Below are 25,440 nucleotides of genomic sequence, written 5' to 3' on the forward strand. Positions count from 1 at the left end.
GTGTCTGGACCTGGAGTTCCTGTGTGGAGAAGCTCCTAGTCCAGGGGAAGATTGACAACAAGGACCTTCCTCCAGAGCTGACAGAGAAACGCTTTCCCTGGAGTTGATCCCCTAAATTTGGGCTTCTGTCCTACTGGACTGTGAGAAAATAAATTTCTCTTTGTTAAAGCCATCCAATTGTGATAATTCTGTTATAGCAGCACTACATGACTAAGACAGTGTGCCTGACCCAAGCCAAGGTATTTTCACGTGCCTCATGTGCATTCGAAAGCTGGACAGTGAATAAGGAAGGCTGAAGAATTGATACCTTTGAATTATGGTATTGGTGAAGAATAATGAATATACCGTGAACTTCCAGAAGAGCAAATCTGTGTTGGAAAAAGTACAGCCAGAATGCCCCTTAGAACCGAGGATGGCAAGTCTTGGTCTCATGTACTCTGGACATGTTTTCATGAGGGACCAGTTCCTGGAGAAAGACATCATGCTTGGTAAAGTAGAGGGTCAGTGAAAAAGAGGAAGACCCTCAACAATGTGAATTGATACGGTGACTGCAAAAATGGGTTTAAACATAGCAACGATTGTAAGGATGGTGCAGGAGTAGGCTGTGTTTTGTTCTGTTGTACATGTGATTGCTGTGAGTCAGAACTGACTCAAAGGCACCTAAGGACAACAACAAAGCATGCCTGGGAGATAGCCCCGGCTGCTAATGCTGCTAATGTTCTCTGTGGGGGAGGTCCATTCTTTCTAAACTTACATTCTTCTTCTTATGTGGCTGAAGCATAGGCCCAGCAGGAGCTCCTACCCTTTAGCAGTAGATGGAAGCACAATTTTGGAACCTGAAGTCTGGACACTACCTGACCCTGAGGGCCTCAAAACTCTGTCTCTGTCTTCACCTGCACAACAAGTGCAAATGCTCACTCACGGGCAAGAACAGTATACCCATTATTCTTCCAAATGCTGGGAACTCTTTAGAATTCAGTGTTTCTAAATCTTAGCACACCCACCATTCCTCTCCCCCTCCTGCCCAGACCCTGGACTGAGAGTTACTGTGCAAATATCTGTGAAAAATTTTATGTTTTTATAACATTTTATTGGGCATATTTTCAAAGGTACTCAAAAGTTGAAAGAATATTCTAATAAACCTCGTTTACCTATCTCCCAGCTTCAATAATCATCAGTATTTTGCCAGTCTTGTTTATCTTTACACGCATACACAAACACACACACACAACTGCCATGCTGTTATTAGAATTAACAGTAACTCCTTAACATCTTCTAATATCCCATCCATTTAAAATGTCCCCAGTCATGGTCTTAAAAGCTAGCAAGTAGCCATCTAAGATGCATCAATTGGTCTCAGCCTACCTGGAGGAAAGGAGGATGAAGAACACCGAAGACACAAGGAAAATATGAGCCCAAGAGAAAGAAAGGGCCACATAAACCAGAGACTCTATCAACATGAGACCGAAAGAACTAGATGGCGCCCGGTTACCACCAGTGACTGCCCTGACAGGGAACACAACAGAGAAGCCCTGATGGAGCAGGAGAAAAGTGGGATGCAGACCTTAAATTCTGGTGAAAAGACCAGACTTAATGGTCTCACTGAGACTGGAGGGACCCCAGAGGTCATGGCCCCCACAGTCTCTGTTAGCCCAAAACGAAAACCATTCTTGAAGCAAGCTCTTCAAAGATTAGACTGGACTATAAGACATAAAATGATACTGGTGAGGAGTGTGCTTCTTGGCACAAGTAGACACATGAGACTGTGGGAAGCTGCTGTCTGGAGGCAAGATGAGAAGGCAGGGAGGGACGGGAGCTGGTTGAATGGACACAGGAAATGTAGGGTGGGGAGAAAGAGTGTGCTGTCACGTTGTAGGGAGACCAGCTAGGGCTACGTAACAATGTATGTATAAGTTTTTGGCATAAGAAACTGACTTGAATTGTAAACTTTTACTTAAAGCAAAATTGGGGAAAAAAATGTCCCCAGTCATTTTAAAAGTATTGTTTACTTGAGTTGTTCAGATCAGGATCTAAGTAAAGTTGATACATTGCATTTTTTGTTGTTGTTGTTGTTATGTTTCAAAAATCCTTTATCAGGAAAGCTTTTGAGCTCAGAAAAATAGTGTACCATAGAATTAGGCTTTGTATGTATATTTATTTAGATGTGGTAGTTGGTGGTTACTGTGACAGGAGAGGGTTGTAGCTATTTTAAGACCTTAAAATGATGTTTCTGTCTATGACAAGTATTTACTGTTTCTAAAACCACAGGCAAAGAGCGTAGTTGTTAAGTATTTTAATTGCAGATTTGTCATTCATCGAATTCTCATTCTGGGGGAAAAAAAAAAAAAAACTAGTCAACTCCCTAACTGAAAGGAAAGAATCAAAACCCAAATTTACAAGTCACAGAAAATAAGGTATCTGTGTCGCTATAGAGTCGCTATGAGTCAGAATCGACTCGACGGCAGTGGTTTTTGGGTTTGGGTGTTAACTGTGCTCATCAGTACCTACTGCTATCTCAGTAACAGAGTGTAAGTTGTAATGGTTTATGGTTGAGTCTATTTTTTTTTTATACGGTTTCTGCATAGAAAGTTTTAGTTTTATAGCCATTTTAAATGGTACACCATAATCTCCTTAAGCTGTAAATATATTCACTGTTACGTTTCTTGTCGTGTTTGCAATTCCTGGTCTCATTTGATCAAAACTTCCTGATATTTTAGTTATAATCCTATGCTATGTATTATATCTTTTCCAATGATGTCATCACATATGCATCATTGGCTTTGAAAAGAAATATCTTCAAATTGTTAAGGAAGAGTAAGTCTTTACCTGTGTGATTAATATCTTCAACTTCGACTCCCTTTTCCCACTGTTAAATATTATACATTTTTAAGAAATATTTTTGAAGAAAATTCTTTCATTTAAAAAGCCCTCTTCCCAAACAGATGAAAGATTTTCATGCAGTCCAAAGCAACTTGATGACGTGCTCATCAGAGAAGCTAGTAATGTGGTAGTTAGAGAAAATGAGATGGAAAACGGGGGGAAAAAAGCTATTTTCGGGAGATTAATTTTATGTTTACAGAAAGGTTGCAAAGACAGTAAACCTAGTTTTCCCATACCCCTCACTTAGGTGCCTCATTGTTAATACCTTACATTATCGTGGTCCACGTGTCAAAACTAAGAAACTAACATTGCCTAAACACCAGACTTTTTTTTGGATTTCACCAATTTTTCCATTAATGTACTCTTTCTGCTTCAGGGTCCAGTCCAGAGTACCATATTTCATTTAGGTGACATGTGTCCCTAGTCCCCTCTGGTCCGTGACAGGTTTTCAGTCTTTCCTTGTTTGTCATGGCCTTGACAGTCTTGAGGAGCGCTGGACAGGTATTCTGTGTAATGTCCCTCAATCTGTGTTTGTCAGTTGTTTTTCTTATGATGGGATTATGGATTTTCCAAACGACTACAGTGCTGATCAAGTGTCTTTCTCATCACATGTCATGGAATACGTGATATCCATTTGACGTCACTGGTGATGTTAACCGTCATCACTTGGCTAAGGTAGTGTTTACCAGGTACTTCCAATGTAAAGTGACTTTTTCCCTTTCCCTACTCTGTTCTTTGGAAGAGTGGCAGTAAGTTTGGCCCACCCTCGAGAAGCGGGGAGGTGGTTGGGAGTTAAGCTCCACTTCTGTAGAGTGTTTACACATATTATTTGGAATTCTTCTCTAAGAAAGATTTGTGTTTTCTCTCGCATTTAATTATCTACATCAGTATGAAGTCATATATATTGACTTTATTCATTGGGTTATAATCTAATACTATGTTTTTTATTTTGTTGCTGAAATTGTATCAGCAGTTCTTTCAGGTTGGATCCTGTGTCCCTTTGACATAGCCCCATCTTTTTGTTTTTTGAGTACTTCCTTACTTTCTAGTACTATAAGATGCTCCAGGCTTAGTTTGTATTTCCTTTGCTCCTGTCCTGGAATCAACCATAACTCTAAGGAGCCCTTGCTCCTTTTATTACAGGATGGTATTCAGAAATCAAGATTTGGATGCCAAACTTGCTGGTAGCTACTTGGAATGTCATTGCTCTAGGCCATGTTAGCAGACTAAATTAGGTAGTATATGTATGTATGCTAACGAGTGTACACATACATGCCTATAATTGTTTCTGTGTTTGTCTATATATATAAGATGCCAAACATGAATTCATAGTGATGCCTCTGACTCTAATCTAATACCACAGGATTCATTCTAGCCTTCCTTTCTTGTTTATCTGTAACCTCCCACTCTGAAGGGGAGAAACTTTGTTCCCACCATCTACCATTCACTCCATTATTTGTTCAACTCCAGTATACATGGAAAGCAGTTTCACAATTGTTAAGCTGTACTCATGAGAACAAATTTACCAACTTTAGTACAGTCTTTATGTACAGTTCCTTTGTCTATAGCCTTATAACTTCAAGTGAAAATATTTTCCAAATTTACGTAGGACAGTAAATAGAAACTTTTTAACAGCAGTTACTCAAACCATAATTTTTATAGTAAACCAATAATGCCACTGGCTTTATCTTAGAAAGTCATGGACTACATTTGACAAGAGAGGAAAAATAAAGAAATATATTTCAACTCAAAAAGCAGTTGAGGAAAGAAGAAAACCTTTTTTCCTCCCACAGTTTATCCATTGGAGTCCCTGGGTGGTGGAAATGAGTTAACATGCTCAGCTGTTAACCAAAAGGTTGGTTGTTTGAGTCTACCAGGGGCATGTCAGAAGAAACGGCTGGTGATCTACTTTCATTGAAAACCTTATGGAGCACAGTTCTACTCTGACACACATGGGGTCACCATGAGTGTGGCAACTGGTTTGTTTGGCTTAAGCACAGACCTGACTAGACTCTGATCCCTGACTTTCTTGGTCACATTTACCAATTCTTCCTTCACCTTTGATGTTCCCAATGTTCAGCTTTAAGGTTTCTCATCTATCCTTATTTTCTCTTTGATGAACTCTTAAAGATGGCCAGACCTCATTAAATAAACCCAGTCCAACCATACCTTGCCTGTGCAACAGAAAGGGCCTTTTAGAACAGCGTCTAGTCCACATGATCCCTCTGAGCTCTTGATTATTGTCAACTTTTTATTCTCAGAGGTCATACCAAAGGAAGGACAGAATTGTAAACAAGATCATGAAAGTTTGGAACATTTAGCTGAATCCTTATATATGTCCTCTCATATATCTCAGGAGTTCCATTGATAAGTGTAAAGAGCTTTCAAATTATATCATTAACCTGCCACCCACACACACACAGAATACCACACAGTCCAAACATTGAAGGAGACCTCATATTCCGACTACAGTCTAATGCCTCAGTCAATTTAGAATAAGCTGTGAGGAATGCTGCCAAGTTGTTCAACTTCAGGATGTTGTCAGGCTAAATTCTAGGCAATTCGGGGGATTTGAAGCACGTTTGTATACTCCACATGCAGCTCTTAGTCATTCATCATGATGTAAAAATGTATTCCATAAAATTCAAGAACAATGTTATTTAAAATGACATTGAAGAAAATAAAGATGAAATCAGCATGGTACCGCTATGTGATAATGCTAACATTTATGACAGCCTGGACAATAGTCAAACTTTAATATCATCGAGCTGAACGATGATAAAACTACTAATACCTACTTATTGCCCAGATGTGAGTTTTTTTTTCCTCAATGTCCATAATCAGAGTCATCCCACATTCAGTCCTCTGTTACAATCAAACTCCTCTTTTGACACTCTTGCTGAATCCCTCAAAATTAGTTTTGAAGATTAATGTAATTACTATCACTAAATTGTACACCTGAAAAATGTTGAATTGGCAAATGTGTTATATATATATATATTTACAGCAATAAAAAATAAATTAGATTTGAAGGTTGGACAGGCACACAATCTTTTCCTCAAATAAATGAGCAGCCCAAATTTTTTTTGGCCAGGAATTGAGATTTAAATTTACAAGATGGACTAATTAATTTTAAAGACAGTTTAAATGCTTTAGCTTGCATTTCACTTCAAGGAAATTGTCATTAGTTAGGATGCTTTAAGCTACATGTAAAAGAAATCCTGACTCAGACTTATTCAAATAATAAGGGCAGTTATTAGCTCAAATAAGAAGTCCAAAAACCTCTCAATTCTAGCTGCACATTAGAATCACCTTGGAAACTTAAGAAAAAAAAAAAAAAGTACTGGTAAAATAAGAACGAGATTGGAATCTCTGAGGTGAGCCAGGGCATTGGTAAGTATTTCAAGCTTTCTAGGTTATCAAAATATGTGATCAAGGTTTAAAACCACTGACTTAGAAGCTAATCAGTGTCTTTAAGGACCCCAGTTCTTTCCATTTCTCTGCTCAGGTGTGCATTATCCAATAGGCCAGGTAAGCATGGTGCTTCCCTTGCTTACCAGATCATCTGTAGTGAACTATTTCAGATTTTTTCACCACATTAGAGATTCGACACCTGTCTCTCTCCCAACCCCACAGCACCTTCTAGAGAATCAAAACCTCTCTTCAAATTTACTGTCCCTGAAAGGGGCAGGTGACCCAGAAAGCAAGGTGAACACAGGCTTAAAAAAAAAATAAATAAATAACTTGTGCTAATTCACTAATCTCAAGTGGCCCTGCTGGCCATCCTCAGAATAAGCCCTTCCTCCTGGAAGCTACCTCTGTTCTAGAGAAAGAAAGACCATGTCTGCCTGGGGCACTCACAGGGAACTAAGGTCGCTGGCAGATGTTTGAGGGAGGGGCGAATGTATATATTTTGTGTATCCTTCCGTCGCTGGGTTCAGCTAGGTGCAATTTTCTGCATTCACCTAGTGCCACTTGTGGGCAGAATTGCGCATAAGCAAATGTGAAATTTATGTCATGCTCAAATTGTTTCCCTAGGAAGCCAGTCTCCTTGGAACAAATTCACATTTTCAAAACAGGCATTATAATACTAGAACTGACGTTACACTGAATTTGACAGGCAGCTTCTGAATTTGGTGGATGGGGGAAATGAGGGCATAGAAATACTATAATTTTTTTGTAATTTTTCATTCTCATTTTAGTAACTGTCCTGTGTTAGAGATTTTAGAATAAATTCACTTTATTAATGGTCACATGCATCCAAAGTATTTCGTGACACCAGCTTGTTCCCTGTGAGGGTCTGACTCCATGTCAGAATTCCACAGAGGCTCCTTCTCCCAAGGATAAGTCCCAGGATTTTGAGCATGGCCCCCGAGGCCCTCCAGGATCTCACCCTGTGCGGCCTCATCAGCAGCCCTCCCTCCAGCTCCTCCTCAGCCCTTCAGGAATGCACACCTGTGTCAGTTCCCACAAACCAGCTGTGCTGTCGCCTGGCTCTGTGCTCTTGCTCTGTGCAGTGTCTTCTAACCAAAATGACTCATGTGTCCACAAAACTCTTAGAGTTCTTTCCAAGTCTTAGCCCAAGCACATGTGTCCTAAGGAGCCTTCCCTGCCACCCTCTGAAAGCTTTAAGTACTTGCAGCAGGTAGCTGGGTCTAGTTAAGCTTGCAGATTCCAGACCTAGAAGCAGCATCTTGGAATGGGGGCAGGGAGGTGTGTCCTACATATCTGCAAATGCTTCCTCTGCTTTAAAAGTTGGAGAACCACTCGTGTTCAGTTATGACCTTCCAGGCACTTGTCTCTATCACCCGTGCCAGATATTGTGTCTGGCACTCAGTAAATGTTTAGGAATGAATGAGTGATTTGGGGAGTTTCTGTGCTCTGGAAGAATTCAGATGTATTAGGCTTTACTCTGGCTCCTCTAGGGCCTGAAGTCACCTCATTTCTCAGTGGCGTTCACCAGCCACATATAAAAGCTAATAGGTACTGATGAAATATAGTAAACAGAATTACTATTAGTTTAAAGGATGAATTAATAAAAGTACAGTAGGCATGTGTAAAAACAATGTGGTAACAGTGTTTGACCTCCTGTCTTTTCACAAGGGGGAAGGAGAATCAGGATCCACAGCCCAAGGCTGGTTCCTGTGAAGCCGAGCTCAGACATGCCTCCTCCCTCCACCATCTTTACTAATTCTGACACCAACCATCCCTCCCGTGGCACTCTCCACTTCTCTGCCAGATTCCATAATTCACTGCGGTGGCCACACACAAGTCACATACCATACTCATGATTATGGAGTTTATTAGGGAAGTAACAGTTAAAGTTCAGGCTCGGGAACGCTCTGGATACAGTTCTTCCAGCAGGACAGCCTCTCCCCGGCCGTGCTTGCAGGCACATCTCTCTCTGGCCCTAGGCCTCTGCCCAAAGGCACTGAGCTTTCTCTCTCTGGGCCAGGAAGCCCACCTCGCTGTCTCTGCTGCCAGGTCTCTCCTGCCACCACTTTTTTTTTTTTTTACCACCTTTAAGGTTATAGCATACTCTCTGTCTTGGTCTCCTGCTTCCAGGAGCTTCTCAGTGCAGTGATCCAGGGTCCAAAGGACATGCTGGCTCCCGGCTGTTCTTCCTTGGTGGTGGTGGGATCGTCTCTTTTCTGCCTCTGGGGTGGCTCATTTCAAGCCCAGCAGGATGGCAAAACTGACCAGTCCCTTTGGTGTGCCACAGCTACCCTGTCAGACAGTCACGCCCAGTCACTTGGTCTAAAAAGGCCACACAAAAGTGATCCATCTCTCTGGAGTACATAGAACAAACCCGATAATTTAGAGACTTATTTATTTCTTTTTGTTGTTGTAGTTCTTTCTGGAAATCTCAGAATTCATAGTGTTTGTGCTAGAAGAAAGATCAAAGCCATTCCAACTCTTGGTTTCCCTTACCAATCGTAATTTAAATGTCTTGAACCATGCTCTATCCTCGGCTTGGATTTGCTGCCAGGTGCAGTTTTTTGTTTGTCTCTAATGGGGCATTATGGAGGTTGGTCAGCCCAGAAAATGGTGGTACAAGGGTGCACATTTCATTCTGACACAGGTCAGTTAGCTTTGCCATAAGAAAACAGCCTTGGCCAAAGCCCTTCTATCTAGGCCAGCCATTGTGCAGACGCCTACATTTGGTGCCAGGAGCAGCAGGGGATTTCGAGAAGATAGCTTTGCCCAGCCAGCAATGCGATGAGAAATTCAGCAGGAGGCCCCAGTGCTGGGTGTGTGGTTTCATCAGTTCATCTGATCACGTGTAAGTGGAGAGGGGAAAACCCTTGTGCTGATTGGCTTGGTGGAGGAGAGAGCTATTCTGGTTTACAGAAGATTGGTCAGGTTGCCTAATTGTAAAAATACAGCATGGAGATGATAGCCTAGAAGTCCAAAAGATGGGAATATTCTCCACAAATGCCATTTGATTAGACTCCTATAGATAAGCCTTTCCAGAAGAGACCTTTTTTCCCAGTTAAAATGTTCAAAAGACAGAAGATTGCATTCATAACTCTGTGTAACACTTATACGTTTCGGATTTTAATAGGCTAGGAAGTTCCGTTATGTTGTACATAGGGTCATTAAGAGTTGGAACTAACTCAACAGCACGTAACAACAGGAAGTTACTAGGACATACCATATGCATATAGTTATTTAAACAGCAACTGTAGGACTTTCACAAATAATAACATTTGTAACTAGGCAAGTGAGGTTTGATTCTTCTTCTGGTTACACCATTGTGAATTTAGTCCTAGTTAAGATTTTATTTTTAATTCCCAGTATGTTTATTTCAGGATTGTAATGTTACTGGGTTCACTTTAGCAGGTATAGCACATGATCCTATTTACTGGTACCATTCTTGTCTAATTTATTCTATTTATTGTTTTTCTGTTGTTCTAAAACTGCATAAAGCAACTTCTAAAAGGCAAAGTTAGATTAAAATAGCACAAAATGTTGAAATGGCAATAGGATAAAAGCATGTCTCTAACGGCTAAAAGTATTAAGTACTACTTATTATGATTATTATAAAAATATCTTCAGAATGCCAGGGATGAATTGAAACACTATGGATTATGGATGTGTTTACTGGCATGTTTTCTTTACTGGCATTCATCTTTTCTTCTGTGATACTTATACACAGCCTCTGTTTATCAAAAGTTACAGAAGTGAACATGTATAATCCAACAAAATTAATTTGTATTTGGCTTCAAAATAAGTACTTGTGTTTATATTAGAATAAGCTGATGCCTGCTAGCCTAAGAATTAGCTCAAAATAGGGTAATGAAGCTGTTCTGTACAGAGCTGATTCAGGGAGGTTGGAAGGCTATCTTGCAAGCCCATCAACCTGCTTCTCTCCTTCGAGCATCTTACTCCATGTTGAGAAGAAGTCTTTTGGACTACTACCAAGTATGTATCTAACTGTGCAGCCATCTGTTAAAACTGCCTTAGAGCAGGGAGGTAGTAAGTATTTCACAGTCTTCCCAGAGCTAGTAGAAGCTGTGTTCATAAGTAAAAAGAAGACAGGAGATGAGTAGGCTAAATCCTTGCCACTCAAAACAAAGTGTGGTCCACAGGCCAGCTGCATAGCCATCAGCTGGAGCTTGTTAGAAATGCAGACTCTCAGGCTCCACCTCAGACTTAATAAAGGCTGCATTTTAACACGATTCCCAGGTGATGTTTGTGCATATCCCAGGTTGAAAAGAATTGGTCCAAGTAATACTAACTGAATACAAAATCAGAAACAAGCTTTTTCCACAGGTAACACAAGCTGCAAATATATCGCAGAGTGAACATGTTCATACGGACGATGGCTAAGTGCTGAAGGTTACAGTGTTTTTCACGTACTGAACGCTGTTCTAAGCATTTCATGTGTATTAAAACCAAGTGCCGTCGAGTCAATTCCAACTCATAGCAACCCTATAAGACAGGGTAGAACTGCCCCATGGAGTTTCCAAGGAGTAGCTGGTGGATTTGAACTGCCGACCTTTTGGTTAGCAGCCAAGTTCTTAATCACTGCACCAGCAGAGCTCCCGACATGCCCTAGCTCCTTTAATCCTCACAGGTCATCTCTATGAGGTCGGAGCTATGTTACCCCTCATTTTACAGCTGTGGAAACTGTATAGAGAGGCTGTGGTTAACTCCATCTACAAAAAAAAAAGTTACTAGTCATGACTAGGCAAGAGGAACTTTCTGCCTTATCAGGAAGAGCCAAAAGAATAAAATGGAATCAGAAAGATCTTTTTTTATTCCCTCAATAAAAATTATGAGAGGCAGTTGAATAAGCAAAAGGATATTTCTTCCTGTTAATTTTGTGAACCTTACGTGTTCTATTTTTAAAATAGCATTTATAGTCCTTTTTTTTTTTTTTATCCCCTATATCCCCTCCCACGGCAAGCACGTGATCTGCGGTAATTATTTTCACCTGCCAACAAGACTGCAAAAGAGATTTTTAACTTTTTTCACATGTAAACCAGTGGCGGAGAACATGGATTTGATAGGTTTTGGTGAACTTTAGGGATGTGCTATGAGTTAAGTTGAAGTTTGGTGGAGAAAATTTTTACGTGGAAAAAATAAGTTTCTTCTTATACTTTGTGGCCCTGCCCTAGAGTTCCTGGGCCGCTGCAGGGGAGGTGCTGGGATGTTCTCTCCGTTAGCACTGGCTGAAGCAGCATGGTCAGAGAGCAGCTGGGCTGGCCGAAGCCAGCTCGTACTCCTCCGGACCACTCCAGTGTTAAGGAAAGTGATATTTAAATTTGTGAAATATGTTGTTGTTAGTTGCCATCAAGTTGGCTCTGACTCATGGCGGGCGATCTTGTATGCAAGAGAAGGAAACGTTGCCTGGTCCTGCGCCATCTTCATGACCGTTAGTATGTCCGAGTCCATTGTTGTAGTGCCTTTCAACATAGGGGCCCATCTCCCAGCACTGTATCAGACAATACTGGGTCATGATTTATAGGGTTTTCACTGGCTAATTTTTAGAAGTAGATCACCAGGCATTTCTTCCTAGTCTGTCTTAGTCTGCAAGCTCCTCTGAAACCTTTCCAGCATCGTCGCAACAAGCAGGCCACCACACGTTTATCCACCACAGTAGGATAAACAGACAGACGTAAAATATATGGGGACAGTATTCTTCAATGTAGTGGTTTTCATTCAAGTTGGAGAAAACTAAAGCAGTAGGAAATCATACAAGATACTGTTGAATTTAGGTTTTATTTTCATGATAAATATAAGCCACAACAATAAGCAAGCAAATGCCTTTGTTCTGCACTAGAATAGGCAAGAAGGCACATCTCCATTAAGGTAGGACATGGGCATGGAAAGAAGTCTCAATGATTATTATGAAAACCCCCATCCCATCAGGACAGCTTAGGTGTCCACTGGTGGTCAGCATCCCAGTAATGGGACATAGTGCTGTCTTGTTGGCTGAGAAATAATGAAGGCTGCTAGCATGAATTCCACTACTGGCTAGCTGCCTAGCCATATTAAAGTTTCTTTATTTGTAAAAATAAGGGGTAGAAATAAATATCTGTAAAGTCAATTCAGGCTCTGGAATGCTGTGATTTGGTAGCATAGAATTTGACACCTTGAGCTTTCAATTTCTGTTTGAAACTTTTAAAGGCTATCTCCATTCATATTTAATATATGTTTGTGTCCTTTATAAATATGGTATTTATTTTATTTTCTGGGAAAGTTTGTAGGCATTTTTATTTATTCTTTATCTCCACATCCTTTCATGTTATTGTTAGGTCCCATCAAGTTGGTTCCGATTCATATGTACAACAGAACAAAACACTGATCTGGTCCTGTGCCATCTTCATGATCATTGTTACACTTGAGCCCATTGTTGCAAACATTGTGTCAGTCCATCTTGTTGAGGGTCTTCCTCTTTTTCACTGACCCTCTACTTTGCCAAGCATGATATCCTTCTCTGGGGACTGATCCCTCCTGCTACCCCAAAAAAAAACAAACCCATTGCCGTCGAGTCGATTCTGACTCATAGCGACCCTATGGGACAGAGTAGAACTGCCCGATAGAGTTCCAAGGAGCGCCTGATGGATTCGAACTGCTGACTTCTTGGTTAGCAGCCATAGCACTTGACCACTGCGCCACCAGGGTTTCCCCTCCTGATGGCATGTCCAAAGTACGTGAGACCAAGGCTCACCATCCTCGCTTCTAAGGAGCATTCTGGCTGTACTTCTTCCAGGACAGATTTGTTTACTCTTTTGGCAGCCCATGGTATATTCAGTTTTCTTTGCTAACAGGTAATTCAAAGCTGTCAATTCTTCTTCAGCCTTCCTTATTCATTTGCATGTGTCTAGCTTTCACATGCATATGAGGCGATTGAAAACACATGGCTTGGGTCAGGTGCACCTTAGTCCTTAAAGTGACATCTTTGTTTTTTAACACTTTACAGAGGTCTTTGCAGCATATTTGTCCAATGCAGTGTGTCATCTGAATTCTTGAGTGCTGCTTCCATGGGTGTTTATGGTGCATCCACGTAAAATGAAGCCCTTGACAACTTCAGTCTTTTCTCCGTTTATCATGATGTTACATTCTTTCTTGGCAGCCTATAAAAAACAACATTGAAATTCACAGTCCAGGAAAGCACTTAAGATTTGCACATTGGAGAAAATATTGTCATTCTTTACTTTTTCACAAGTTATTTCATTAAGTTGTTCTTACTGTTTAGTGTTGTTTAACCCATTGCCCTCTAGTTGATTCCGACTTACAGTGACCCTCTAGGACAGAGTAGAACTGCCCCATAGAGTTGCCAAGGCTGTAGTCTTAGGGAAGCAGACTGGCATCATCATTTTCCCGCAGAGCAGCTGATGAGTTTGAACACTCCATCTTTCGGTTAGCAGCCAAATGCGTAGTGTTGTTTAGAGTAGTTTAATTTCCAATCAATTTTGGTCATTTAAAAATATTAACACCTCTTATTACTCACCTTTTATCTTTTTTCTCTTATTTCCTTATTTATTATGGTATTTGAGTAATAATTTGATTTTCTAATTACAAAAATACGGTACAATATCATTGTAGAAATGTCAGGAAAAGAAAGGAAAAAAAATCACCTATAATCCCACCATTTGGAGAAAACCAATATAAATTCTTGGGTGGATATCTTTCCATAATTTTTTTTGTGCATTCTTTTTTCAAAAATAGAATCATTCTTTACCTGCTATTACTTTGTGACTTATTTTTCCGATTAATAGGATATGTTGTTAAATATTCTTCTATAAGAGCATTTTTAAAGGTTATGTAGTATTCTGTTTATAAATGTACCACAAATTACCTAAGTTACCTATCATAGGACATTTTGTGTGTGTGTGTGTGTGTGTGTATTTTGCAATGAGTGTGTGACAAACATCCTGGAGTTGTTTTTGCACATATCTATAAATATTTCCTTGGAAAAAAATCCTAGGCTTATATTAATTATCAAGAGAAAACAAGATGGCTATTGAGTGTTTACCATGTGCCAAGCACTGTACAAAGTACTTCATCTGAAAAATACATAATTTCAATCCTGCAACAATCATGTGAGGTAGAAATTATTATTATCCTCATTTTATAGACAATAAACTGAGGTTTAGAGAGCTTTATTTTCTGGTCAAAGTCACAGTGATGGTTAAGTGCCAGGCCTAGTATGTACTGATTCTAAGGCTTTTGACTCATAACACTTTTGACTCATATATTCCAGATTGCTCTCCAGCATGGCTGACTGCCTTACGTGCCCATACGACTTATTTTTAGAATCCTAAAAAGTCTTCTTTGTGTTCCTCTTCCGTTTTTTTCTGGTGGTGTCTTCCTCTGCTGGGACCATATGCTCAGATTTGGATTTCATCCACACCATGTGTGTGTGTTTTGCCCTTGTGTACACCACAGCTTCCACAGAACATCCATGGCCTTCCCACTTTTTCTCCCTCCAGACTTTCCGCTTCCTTCACTTCCCACTTCTCATTCCCCCATCTGCTTGGAAAAGACTGGGCATCTTTCCTATCTTCTGGTTGCTATATTTAGCCTGTTCCTCCTGCCTGCAGTCAGTGTCGGTTCCCTTGTCTGCTTCTCTTGTGATCTGAGGAGACCTACTTGGAAGCTAAACAGAACTCCACCTGCTGCTCTTCCCTTCCCCCTTCCCCCCAAAACAGGACCCCGGACAAAGACACTGCTGAGGCCTGTGTAATCATCTGTGAGCTTGCTCTGTGCCAGACGGCGGGGGCCACAGCAGTCTGCAAGCCAAACCCTGACCCTGAAAACGTAATTATCTGCAGCAAAAATGTAATAAGGCTGATTGTTTAAAAACTAATCTCCCCTCCCCAGGGCTGGAATAGTGCATGTTTCTTTGCTTGTTTTTTAACACACAACAGGCCCTGAGAGGTCATGGCCAAACAAACTCTCCTCCCTTTCCCTATTACCTGCGTGGCCCCAGAAAACCCTGTCTTGGGTCCCAACCCTAAACCCCATTATCTCCCTTGGGCACTTTAACTTCGGAGCTTTAGGTATCACCACTATGCAAAAAACTCTTAAAAAATTATATTTTCAGCTTTGTTCTCTCCCTTTCTCTCTTTCTCCTTCCCGTTCTGTCCTCCCCCCTTTGGTCACATTTTTCTAACACGCTGTAAACATCCTAACCCGAAGGTTCCACCAGCATCTCAAAATCAGTATCTCCAAGCCCATGTGTGCCACCCTCTGTCTGAAGCTGTTTGCACCCCATCCTCCCTCCAGCATGCAGGCCTGAGACCTCAGAACCAGCCTTGATGGCTTTCCCTCCCTCTGCCTCACAGCCAGTTGATTACTAAATTCCTTCTCCTTTCTCTCCAAAGACCACCAGCCTGGTGAAGCACTTAATGCCCTCTTCTCAGGGGCAGTCTCAATCTTGCCAGCTGTCTGTCCAGCCTCCAGATCCTCCAATCGTTGCCATAGTGATCTTTATAAAAATGGGCTCACCAATTTGTCGTAGCACCCCTTAGTCTTGCAGCCACGCCGTCCGTGATACGGCTGCACCCTTCCTGCCAAACCTCAGCTCTTGCTGTTCCCAGGCTTTCACCTGGTACAGTGACTGGTCCTCACCCATGCCTTACACTGTCCTGCCTCCACACCTTTGCTTACCAGATCCCTGCCTCCTAAAACAGCCTTAGCCACTGTTTCTTTTGAATCAAGCCCCTCTTCTTCAAGACCCCTCAAAAATGGTGTGCCCTCCAGAAAACCTGTTTTCGTTTCCACCTCCACCAATTGGAAGTCCTCTGCCCTCCCCAGAGTTTTGCAGGCTCCTGTTCCATGTCTTTTCTCAAGAACTTACTCTTGTCTTGGCTTTTTTTTTTTTTTTTTTTTTTTAAGAAAAACAACTTAAATTTTAATGAGATAAATGTTTGGATTTTACTTTATAGGAACACAGGTATTTCATTTTAAAAAGCCATAATTTGCTTCATGCCTAAAATAAGAAGAATCCTGTACACTTATTTGATAGATTAACAGCAAGATTTAAAAAATAGTTTACATTCAGTGGCAGCTCTTTGTACGTAAAATACTGGCATATTTCAGATGTTAACAGCATATGTTTTCTTTTTAGAAGATTTGTCTTCAAATAGTGAGATAAAACCACTAATGCTTCTAATCTGTAAGCAACGTCAAGAAAGCTATGTCTTGGCTTTGTATACAGGTCTTATCTTCCTCTAAACTTCTAGAGGTCAAAGTCCATGTTCATTTCTTACTGTATTGCCCACAAGGCCTAACACAATGCCAACAAATATATTTGTTAAATAAACAAATGAGTAAGTGAATAAATAATACACAATAAAACTTGTCCAATTATTAACCAAGAAACAGCAGGAAAATGTGGAAGCATTTTATAAAATCAAGACCAAAAAATCCATATATTATAAAACAGTTTAAACAACTGAGATATATGATATTTGAGTAGAAGTATAATGATGTATCAGCAATAGTGGGGGGAATGGCAGTGTTTAAAAGACAAAAAAAAAACATTTCTTCAGATTATACAGTCAAAACAAAAATCATTCAGCAAATAACAGAACAAAACACAGCCTGAACGTTTTCAAAGGAAGACAATTTAGTAAGCAATTTGGGGTTAGGACTCAATACTGTAATTGGTGAATCTCTGTCAAAGGGAACCGAGATAAGGGTTATCAGTCAGAAAGACAATAGAAATTGAGCAGAAGAAAGAATGTGTACTCACGGTGAAAATGGAAGTAGCAGGCTTAGTGACCTGCATACACCTCCAGAGAATGTGACTTATGGAGAAGTAGATCATGCTTTGTGTAGATGACGAAAGAATCTACCTCATAGATTTGTTGTGAGGATTAAATGAGTTAATATATGCAAAACTCTGTCTGGCATGTCATGATCACTATATGAGGATTAGATGCCAGCTCTTTTCCTCTCCTAATGGAACTCTCCTCATCCTCTGGTCCTTCCTGACAGGGCTGCCAAGTACGGTTGGTCAGGTTGCATGTTGTGGCCTGCATGTGGCTTTAGTTCATAATAGCCTCTCAGTTTCTTGTCTTGCACCTCAGTTTGCTATCTAGAATACATGACAGTGACGGGCTCCTAAGCCCTAATAATCTTTCTGTGCTAAGCTACATACATACAGGTTTTAAAACCAGAGACCAGTGTTTTCCAACAGTGAATCATAAACTTCTGTACTTAAAACACATTTAATTGTTTTAACCTGATTATTTTTAAAATTTTTTTAAAAGAAGAATCACCTTTATTGAGTGTCTACTGTGTGCCAGACACTGCTCTGCATGTGGTTTCCTTTTGTTCTCCCACCTCCTGCTAGTGCAGGGGAGAGGACCAAGACATAAAGGGCTTGTTCAAGTTAGTACGGCTAGCAACTGACAGAAAGAGGATTTGAACCGAGGTGTGTCTACCACACCACACTCTCCTGCTACACCACAGTCTCTCCTGCAGAGGAAGGCAGACATACATGCAGAAGTTAACGTAATAAGTATTTCTCTTCAATGTCTTATTTATAGGTGAAAATTAAACTAACTGGTTGCTTTCGTAAAATCTCATGGCAATTAGCCAACCATTTGTTTTTGATTACAGAGGACCAGTTTAATGAAAACAAATGACTAAAGCTGTTCATTGGGAGGAGTGTGGAACAGGAGAAGCTAGAAATGTAGTCGGCTCCCATAATTTTAGAAGCTGGATTCTTGGCTCTTTTTTTATACCTGTAATTGTATAATACAGTGAACAGTAAATGACAAGCCACCTTTTGCCTCCAAGTGATTCCATTTCTATATATAAAGTCTGAGTGACAGTTGAAGGGTTTGGGAAAGCTTTAAGATTAAACAAACTCTAGAAGAGTAAAATGCCAGATTTCAAACTTCCAGATGAAAGAGGTTCTTGACCCCTTCACCTTGCTTCAACCAGAGTGGTCCTCTTTTATCTCTTATGAATCGGGCTTTTGTGTAAGCTTTCCTTTGGAAAAAGTGTTTGTATGAACGGAAGGCCGTTTTCTACACTGCAGATTCCACTTGTATCAAGATTGACTCGGGTTTTCTGTGGCACAGCGTACAAAACGCCGTTGATTTGCTCCCACCAGAGCCCTACGGAACGTAGCAAACTTGGACAACGGTGTTTTTCTCTCTCTACCTAGCAAGTGCCTAGGGCTGCCGTGCTCTCCAGTCCTCCCCATACCTGTGTGCAGGTTGTACACTGCATAATTTAGAGAGGAGCAGTCTCATCTGTCTTTCTTACAGTAACGTTCCTCCTGATCACAGTGAAGTGTCTTAAGAGGCACCTTTTTTAAAAAAAAATAATTTTTATTGTGCTTTAAGTGAAAGTTTACAAATCAAGTCAGTCTCTCACGTATAAACTTACATACACCTTACTACATACTCCCACTTACTCTCCTCCTAATGAGTCAGCCGCTCCCTCCTTCCAGTCTCTCCTTTCATGACCATTTTGCCAGTTTCTAACCCTCTCTACCCTCCCATCTCCCCTCTAGACAGGAGATGCCAACATAGTCTCAAGTGTCCACCTGATACAAGTAGCTCACTCCTCATCAGCATTTCTCTCCAACCCCATTGTCCAGTCCAATCCATGTCTGATGAGTTGACTTCGGGAATGGTTCCTGTCCTGGGCCAATAGAAGGTTTGGGGACCATGACCGCTGAGATTCTTCTAGTCTCAGTCAGACCATTAAGTCTGGTCTTTTTATGAGAATTTGGGGTCTGCATCCCACTATTCTCCTGTTCCCTCAGGGGTTCTCTGTTGTGCTCCCTGTCAGGGCAGTCATCGATTGTGGCCGGGTACCATCTAGTTCTTCTGGTCTCAGGATGATGTAAGTCTCTAGTTCACATGGCCCTTTCTGTCTCTTGGGCTCATAATTACCTTGTGACCTTGGTGTTCTTCATTCTCCTTTGATCCAGGTGGGTTGAGACTCATTGATGCATCTTAGATGGCCACTTGTTAGCATTTAAGACCCCAGACGCCACACTTCAAAGTGGGATGCAGAATGTTTTCTTAATAGAATTTATTTTGCCAGTTGACTTAGATGTCCCCTGAAGCCATAGTCCCCAAAGCCCCAAAGAGGCACCTTTTGAGTGATGTGCTTACCTCCAGCTGTCCAAGGCCCTCACCACCAACAGGCCAGGCCTGTCTCTTTTGAAATGAATCCTTTTTATTACTGTTATTATTGATATAAAAATATAGATAACATAACATTTGCCAATTCAGCATTTTTCACGTGTACAATAACTGGGTGGGTGGGTACAATAACTGCAGGAGATTAAAGCTCCCAAACGTTTTTGCATTTTAAGAGAAGCGGTTGCTAATCCAAATAAAACTAATGTGTAGAGTGATGTGTTTGAGCCAGGAGGCATTTTGTTCCTGGTGTGCTTTGTCCACTCCAGGCTGTCAGTACCCCAGTTGGTAGCCACATGCAAGTAGAAACACAAGCCATAGCTGGACCTCTTCCTTCTAAAAGACTGCCAAGTCCTGGCCTCGGTACAGTTTTAAACTCATCAAGTTGGGTTTTGTGTCTGTAACAGTGAAACAGCGACTTGTTCAGTGAAGGGGATAGGAGAAGGAGACCAGGATAAAAATACCCAGAGCAATTTTATTTATTTCATTAAAAGGCTTTTCTACCTTACATTCCGGTAATTTCTATAACTTTCTTTCTCCAACTTCTAGATTGTAAGCTCCTTTGGAGCAAAGTCTGTAGCATTAACTTTCTCCGGTGAGTCCTGAACTTAGGTCCAGACTGGATAGAGAATTACCTAAGGTCATGTAACTCGTTAATGTCAGAACCAGGAGTAGAACTCAAGCTTTCTCATGTCATATACAAATTTAGTGTTCTTTCTGTTCTACCACTATTTTATTTATCTATTGCTACGTAGCAAATCACACCGAAATTTAGTATCTTAAAACAACACTTATTTCTCACAGTTTTCTGGGTCAAAAATTTGAGCAGGGCTCGGCTGAGCTGTTCTTTGCCCCATGTGGTCTTTACTATGGTCACTGGCTTGGCTAGCATCAGCTGGGTTGGGCCGGAAGATTCAGGAAGGCTTCATTCACATGTCTAGCACCTCTCCTGTTGTCTCTTTATATATGATCTCTCCTCTCTTTCAGTATTCTAGCCAGAACTTTATAGCATGACAACTATCTTCCTCTGTTGAAAGCAGAAGTTGACATGCCTCTTAAATTGGCCCCAGACTGGCATGGCTTAACTTCTGCTACATTCTCTGAATCAAGGCAAGTCACAAGGCCATCCCAGATTCAGGGAGAGGGGAAATAGATTCCACCTCATGGTGAGTTGAGTAACATGCACAGTCAGGGAGGGAAGAGATTGATGGTGGCCATCTTTGGAGACCAAGCACAGCCATAGTTATCCAATATGTAGCCTTCTTCTTCTAATTCCTACAGTGTCCTAATAGAATAGGAAGACTCAAACAGTGCAGAAACAAAGGTGAGAAAGGAGAAGAAAAATGCCCTGAATACCCCATCCTTTTCCACCTTGCTGCCACCTGAAGGGTGAGAAAGGTGGTACCATCTATACACAAAAAAAAATAATAATAATTTTTTTTTTTTCCAACTGGGCTTTTCATGGTAGCATCTAGTCCTTATTTGCATATCAGAAGAGAGGCTGCTGTACTTTACAAAGTAAAGTAAGCTACAGCATACAAAAAGAATGTGGTTAACACATGTATCGTTCTACAGTGGGGTTTTCACAATTTTTTTTTTTTTTAGAGCTGCTGTTTGTTTTCTATGTCAAGCACTTAAATGCACACTTGTAAGGGTTGGATCTCCAGGCAACACTTTAAAAACAATACTTTTCAGTGCTGCATATGTGTGTTGTTAAAATGGGATACACCTACAAGTAACCTTTTCAGCTATTATATTTTCATCTGTAAGCCAGAGTATACTCATTCTCTAAGAAAAAGAATACTTCCCTAGATTCTTCTTCCGTTCTTTTCAACCAATGGTTCTTAAGCGAAAGAACAAGCATTTAAGACTGGAAAATCAGTTCTCTGGCCGACCCCAGCCATGGCAATATCTTTTCTCTGTATCCAAGCTAACGTGATTTAAAACATCCTAAATTACGGAGATTATTCTCTTCCTCAGAAAAAGACTCCTGTAATTGTCTCAATTTCCTTAGGGATTTTTTGTATGTGGTATTTTTTTTCCTATAAAAAAGACTATCCTTTTGTTACATTTAGATTATCTTTTGCCATTTAGATATTTACTCAACCTGGGCTACTTTGTCTTAGAAACAAATAAATAAAATACTCAAGTGTCATATCAAGAGAGAAAATATAAGAACAGCTATTTTTTTTATTGATCAGCTCCTGGTGCAAAAGTTTTCCAAGTGCTTTGGGAGATCTCACATTTTAAGAGATTGTTATCGTTGTCTCGAAAATGTTGAGATTTGTCTTATACAAATGGAAATCTTTGGTTTCCCAAATGTGTGAGAGGTAAAATGTAGTGTTTTTGTACCAGCTGCCTAGGAAGTATAGTGTGCTGAAATCCCATTTACTCTTCCAATTTGTGTTGCTCAGTATTTATTGAAGTATTTTATGTACCTTTTAATACAAGGTTATATCTGTAGGCACTTGCACATCATACAAAACTCTCATTCAATTAAGAAAAGCTCAGAGTTTTTGAAACCTTCCTTTGACCCTTTCTCTGTTTTGTTGGTGGTGGCAATAAGTTCATTTTTATTTGCTGTTTTATCTAAGACTGAAAAGAGATTGTACATCTTTAAAATGGTTCAGATCATTTAAGGGGCTTTAGGGAATTTATTTGAATGTATTTTTAAAATTTCTCTATCTTTATCCCTTCATTTTAGGAAGAAGAATTAGAAGCCCAAATTTCCTTCCTTCAAGGACAGTTGAATGACCTGGATGCCATGTGCAAATACTGTGCAAAGGTGATGAACACTCATCTTGGTGAGTGAACTGTTTGGGCCCTGCTCTCGTTGTAGCAATGATAACCACTAGCACTGCTGCAGGGTAGGCCCTGTGTTACCTGGATTACCTCACTGAGTCCTCTTCACAGTCCTAGGGCAGAAGGGCTATTTACCACATTTCTATCCCCATTGTACAGATGAGGAAACTTAAGCCCAAAGAGATTAAGAAAATTTCCCAAGACTATGTTACCAGTAAGTGGAGTGGAAATTCAAACTCAAGCAATCTGACTGTAGATCTTAACTCTTTGTGTATATGTGTTTGCGTGTGTGTGTGTGTGTGTACTTCAGGTGAAAGTTTACAGAGGAAATTCGTTTCTCATTCAACACTTCGTACACAGATTGTTTTGTGACATTGGTTGTAATCCCCGTGATGTGTCAACACTCTCCCCTTCTCCACCCTGCGTTCCCCGTTTCCATTCCTCCTCTTTTCCTGTCCCTTCCTGCCTTCTCACCTTTGCTTTTGGGCACATGTTGCCCATTTGTCTCATTTATATGATAGAACTAAGAAGCATGTTCCTCACATGTGTTATTGTTTGTTTTGTACACCTGTGTAATCTTTGGCTGAAGGGTGAACTTCAGCAGTGATTTCAGTTCTGAGTCACAGGGGTGTCCAGGAGCCATAGTCTTGGGGTTTTCTCTAGTCTCTGTCAGACCAGTTCAAGTCTGGCCTTTTTTGTTTGTGAATTTGAATTTTGTTCTACAGTTTTCTCCAGCTCTGTCTTGGACCCCGTTGTGATCCCTGTCAGAGTGGTCGGTGGTGGTAGCCAGGTAGTCCCTAAGCCCTTTGGACTAACATTTCCCTTATATCTTTGGTTTTCTTCATCCTCCTTTGCTCAGGACAGGACAGGAACAGTAGATGTATCTTAGGTGGCCACTCTCAAGCTTTTAAGACCCCAGACGCTACTCACCAAAGTCGAATGTAGAATATTTTTTTTTTATGAACTGTGTTATGCCAATTGACCCAGATGTCCCCAGCCCTCAGCCCAGCAGCTTGGTCCCTCAGGGTGTTTGGATGTGTCTGTGAATCTTCTGTGACTTTGCCTTGGTCACATTGTGTGGACTTCCCCTGTAATGTGTACTGTTTTTCCCTTCAACAAAGTTAACACTTATCTACTATCTAGTCAGTGAGTTCCCCTTCCCAGTCTTCCCTCCCTCATAACCATCACAGATTGTTTCTTCCTGTGCGTAAACCTTTTCTTGAGTTAGTGTAATAGTGGTCGCATACCATATTTGTCCATTTATGATTGACTTAGTTCACGCAGCGTAATTTCCTCCAGATTCATCCACGTTGTGAGGTGCTTCTCAGAGTCATCATTCATCTTTGTCGTTGTGTGTATGTACCATAATTTGTTTATCCAATCATCTGTTGATGGACACTTAGGTTGTTTCTTTTTGCTATTGTGAATAATGCTACAGTGAACATGGGTGTGCATATGTCTATTCATGTGATGGCTCTTATTTCTCTAGGATATATTCCTGGGAGTGGGATTGCTGCATCATATGGTATTTCTATTTCTAGCTTTTTAAGGAAGCGCCATATCGTTTTCCATAGTGGTTGTACCCTTTTGCATTCCCACTAGCAGTGCATAAGAGTTCAAATCTTCCCGCAGCCTCTCCAACATTTGTTATTTTGTGTTTTTTTATTAATTAGTGCCAGTATTGTTGAGGTGAGATGGTATCTCGTTATAGTTTTGATAGGGTTGCTATGAGTCTTAATCTACTCGTTGGCAGCAGTTTTTTTTTTTTGTAATGGCTAATGATCACCTGCATTTCCTCATGTGTCAGTTAGCTACCCAGATGTCTTCTTTGCTGAAGTGTCTGTTCATATTTCATACCTTTTGCCCATTTTTTAATTGGGTTATTTGTCTTTTTATTGTTACCCTGTTGCAGTATCTTATAGATTTTAAAGATTAGACCCTTGTCAGATACATTGTAGCCAAAAAAACTTTTTCCCAGTCTGTAGGTTCTCTTTTTATTCTTTTGGTGAAGTCTTTTGATGAGCGTGTTTAATTTTTAGGAGATGCCAGTTATCTAGTTTATCTTCTGGCATTTGTGTGTTGTTATTTCATATCCTATTTATGCCATGTATTAGGGCACTAGTGTTGTGCCAATTTTTCTTCCATGATCTTTGTAGTTTTTGGTTTTATAATTAGGTCTTTGATCCATTCTGAGTTAGTTTTTGTGTATGGTGTGAGGTATGAATCCTGTTTCATTTTTTTACAGATGGATATTCAGTTTTGCCAGCACCATTTGTTAAAGACACTGTCTTTTCCCCATTTAAGGAGTTTGGGCCTTTGTCAAAGACCAGCTTACAATAGGTGGATGGATTTTCGTCCAGGTTCTCAATTCTGTTCCATTGGTCTATGTGTCTGTCGTCGTATCAGTGTCAGGCTGTTTTGACTACCCTGGCTGTATAGTAGCTTCTGAGATCAGGCAGTGTGAGGCGTCCTACTTTGCACTTCTTCAATAATGCTTTACTTATCTGGGGCCTATTTCCTTTCTATATAGTATTAATGATTAGTTTTTCCATCTGGTTAAAGGATGCTGTCAATATTTGGATCAAGATTGCATTCTATCTGTAAATCCCTTTGGGTAGAATTGACATTTTTACTATGTTGAGTCTTCTTATTCATGAGCATGGTATGTTTTTCTATTTATGTAGGTCTGTTTTGGTTTCTTGCAGTAGTGTGTTTTGTAGTGTTCCTTAATATAGGTCTTTTACATCCCTGATTACATTTATTACTAATTATTTGATTTTATTAGGTGTTGTTATAAATGGTATTGTTTTCCTGATTTCCTTTTTGTAATTCTCTTTGTTGGTGTATAGGGATTCAACTGATTTTTGTATGTCGATCTTGTATTCTGCTACTCTACTGAATCTTTACATTATTTCCAGTAGTTTTCTTATGGCACCTTTAGAGTTTCCTATGTATAATATCATATTGTCTGCAAATAAGGATAGTTTTACTTCTTCCTTATCAATTTGGATGCCCTTTATTTCTTTTTCTTGCCTTATTGCTCCAGCTAGGACTTTTAGCACAAGGTTAAGTAGGAGTGGTGATAAGGGGCCTCCTTGTCTTGTTCCTATTCTTAGGAGGAATGCTTTCAGCC

The 25,440-nt window shown here is 40.3% G+C and overlaps 1 protein-coding gene across 1 annotated transcript in view; it reads left to right on the forward strand.

The window, feature by feature from the left end:
* TBC1D5 (TBC1 domain family member 5) overlaps positions 1–25,440 on the forward strand; it is a 446,909-nt gene that overhangs the window by 388,529 nt on the left and 32,940 nt on the right. Inside the window, exon 19 of the mRNA XM_049870673.1 lies at positions 22,210–22,309. Coding sequence (XP_049726630.1) covers positions 22,210–22,309 — 100 coding nt within the window. The remainder of the gene's footprint in view (positions 1–22,209; positions 22,310–25,440) is intronic.

Source organism: Elephas maximus, chromosome 27 (genome assembly GCF_024166365.1).
Source record: "Elephas maximus indicus isolate mEleMax1 chromosome 27, mEleMax1 primary haplotype, whole genome shotgun sequence".
NCBI classification, from domain to species: domain Eukaryota; kingdom Metazoa; phylum Chordata; class Mammalia; order Proboscidea; family Elephantidae; genus Elephas; species Elephas maximus.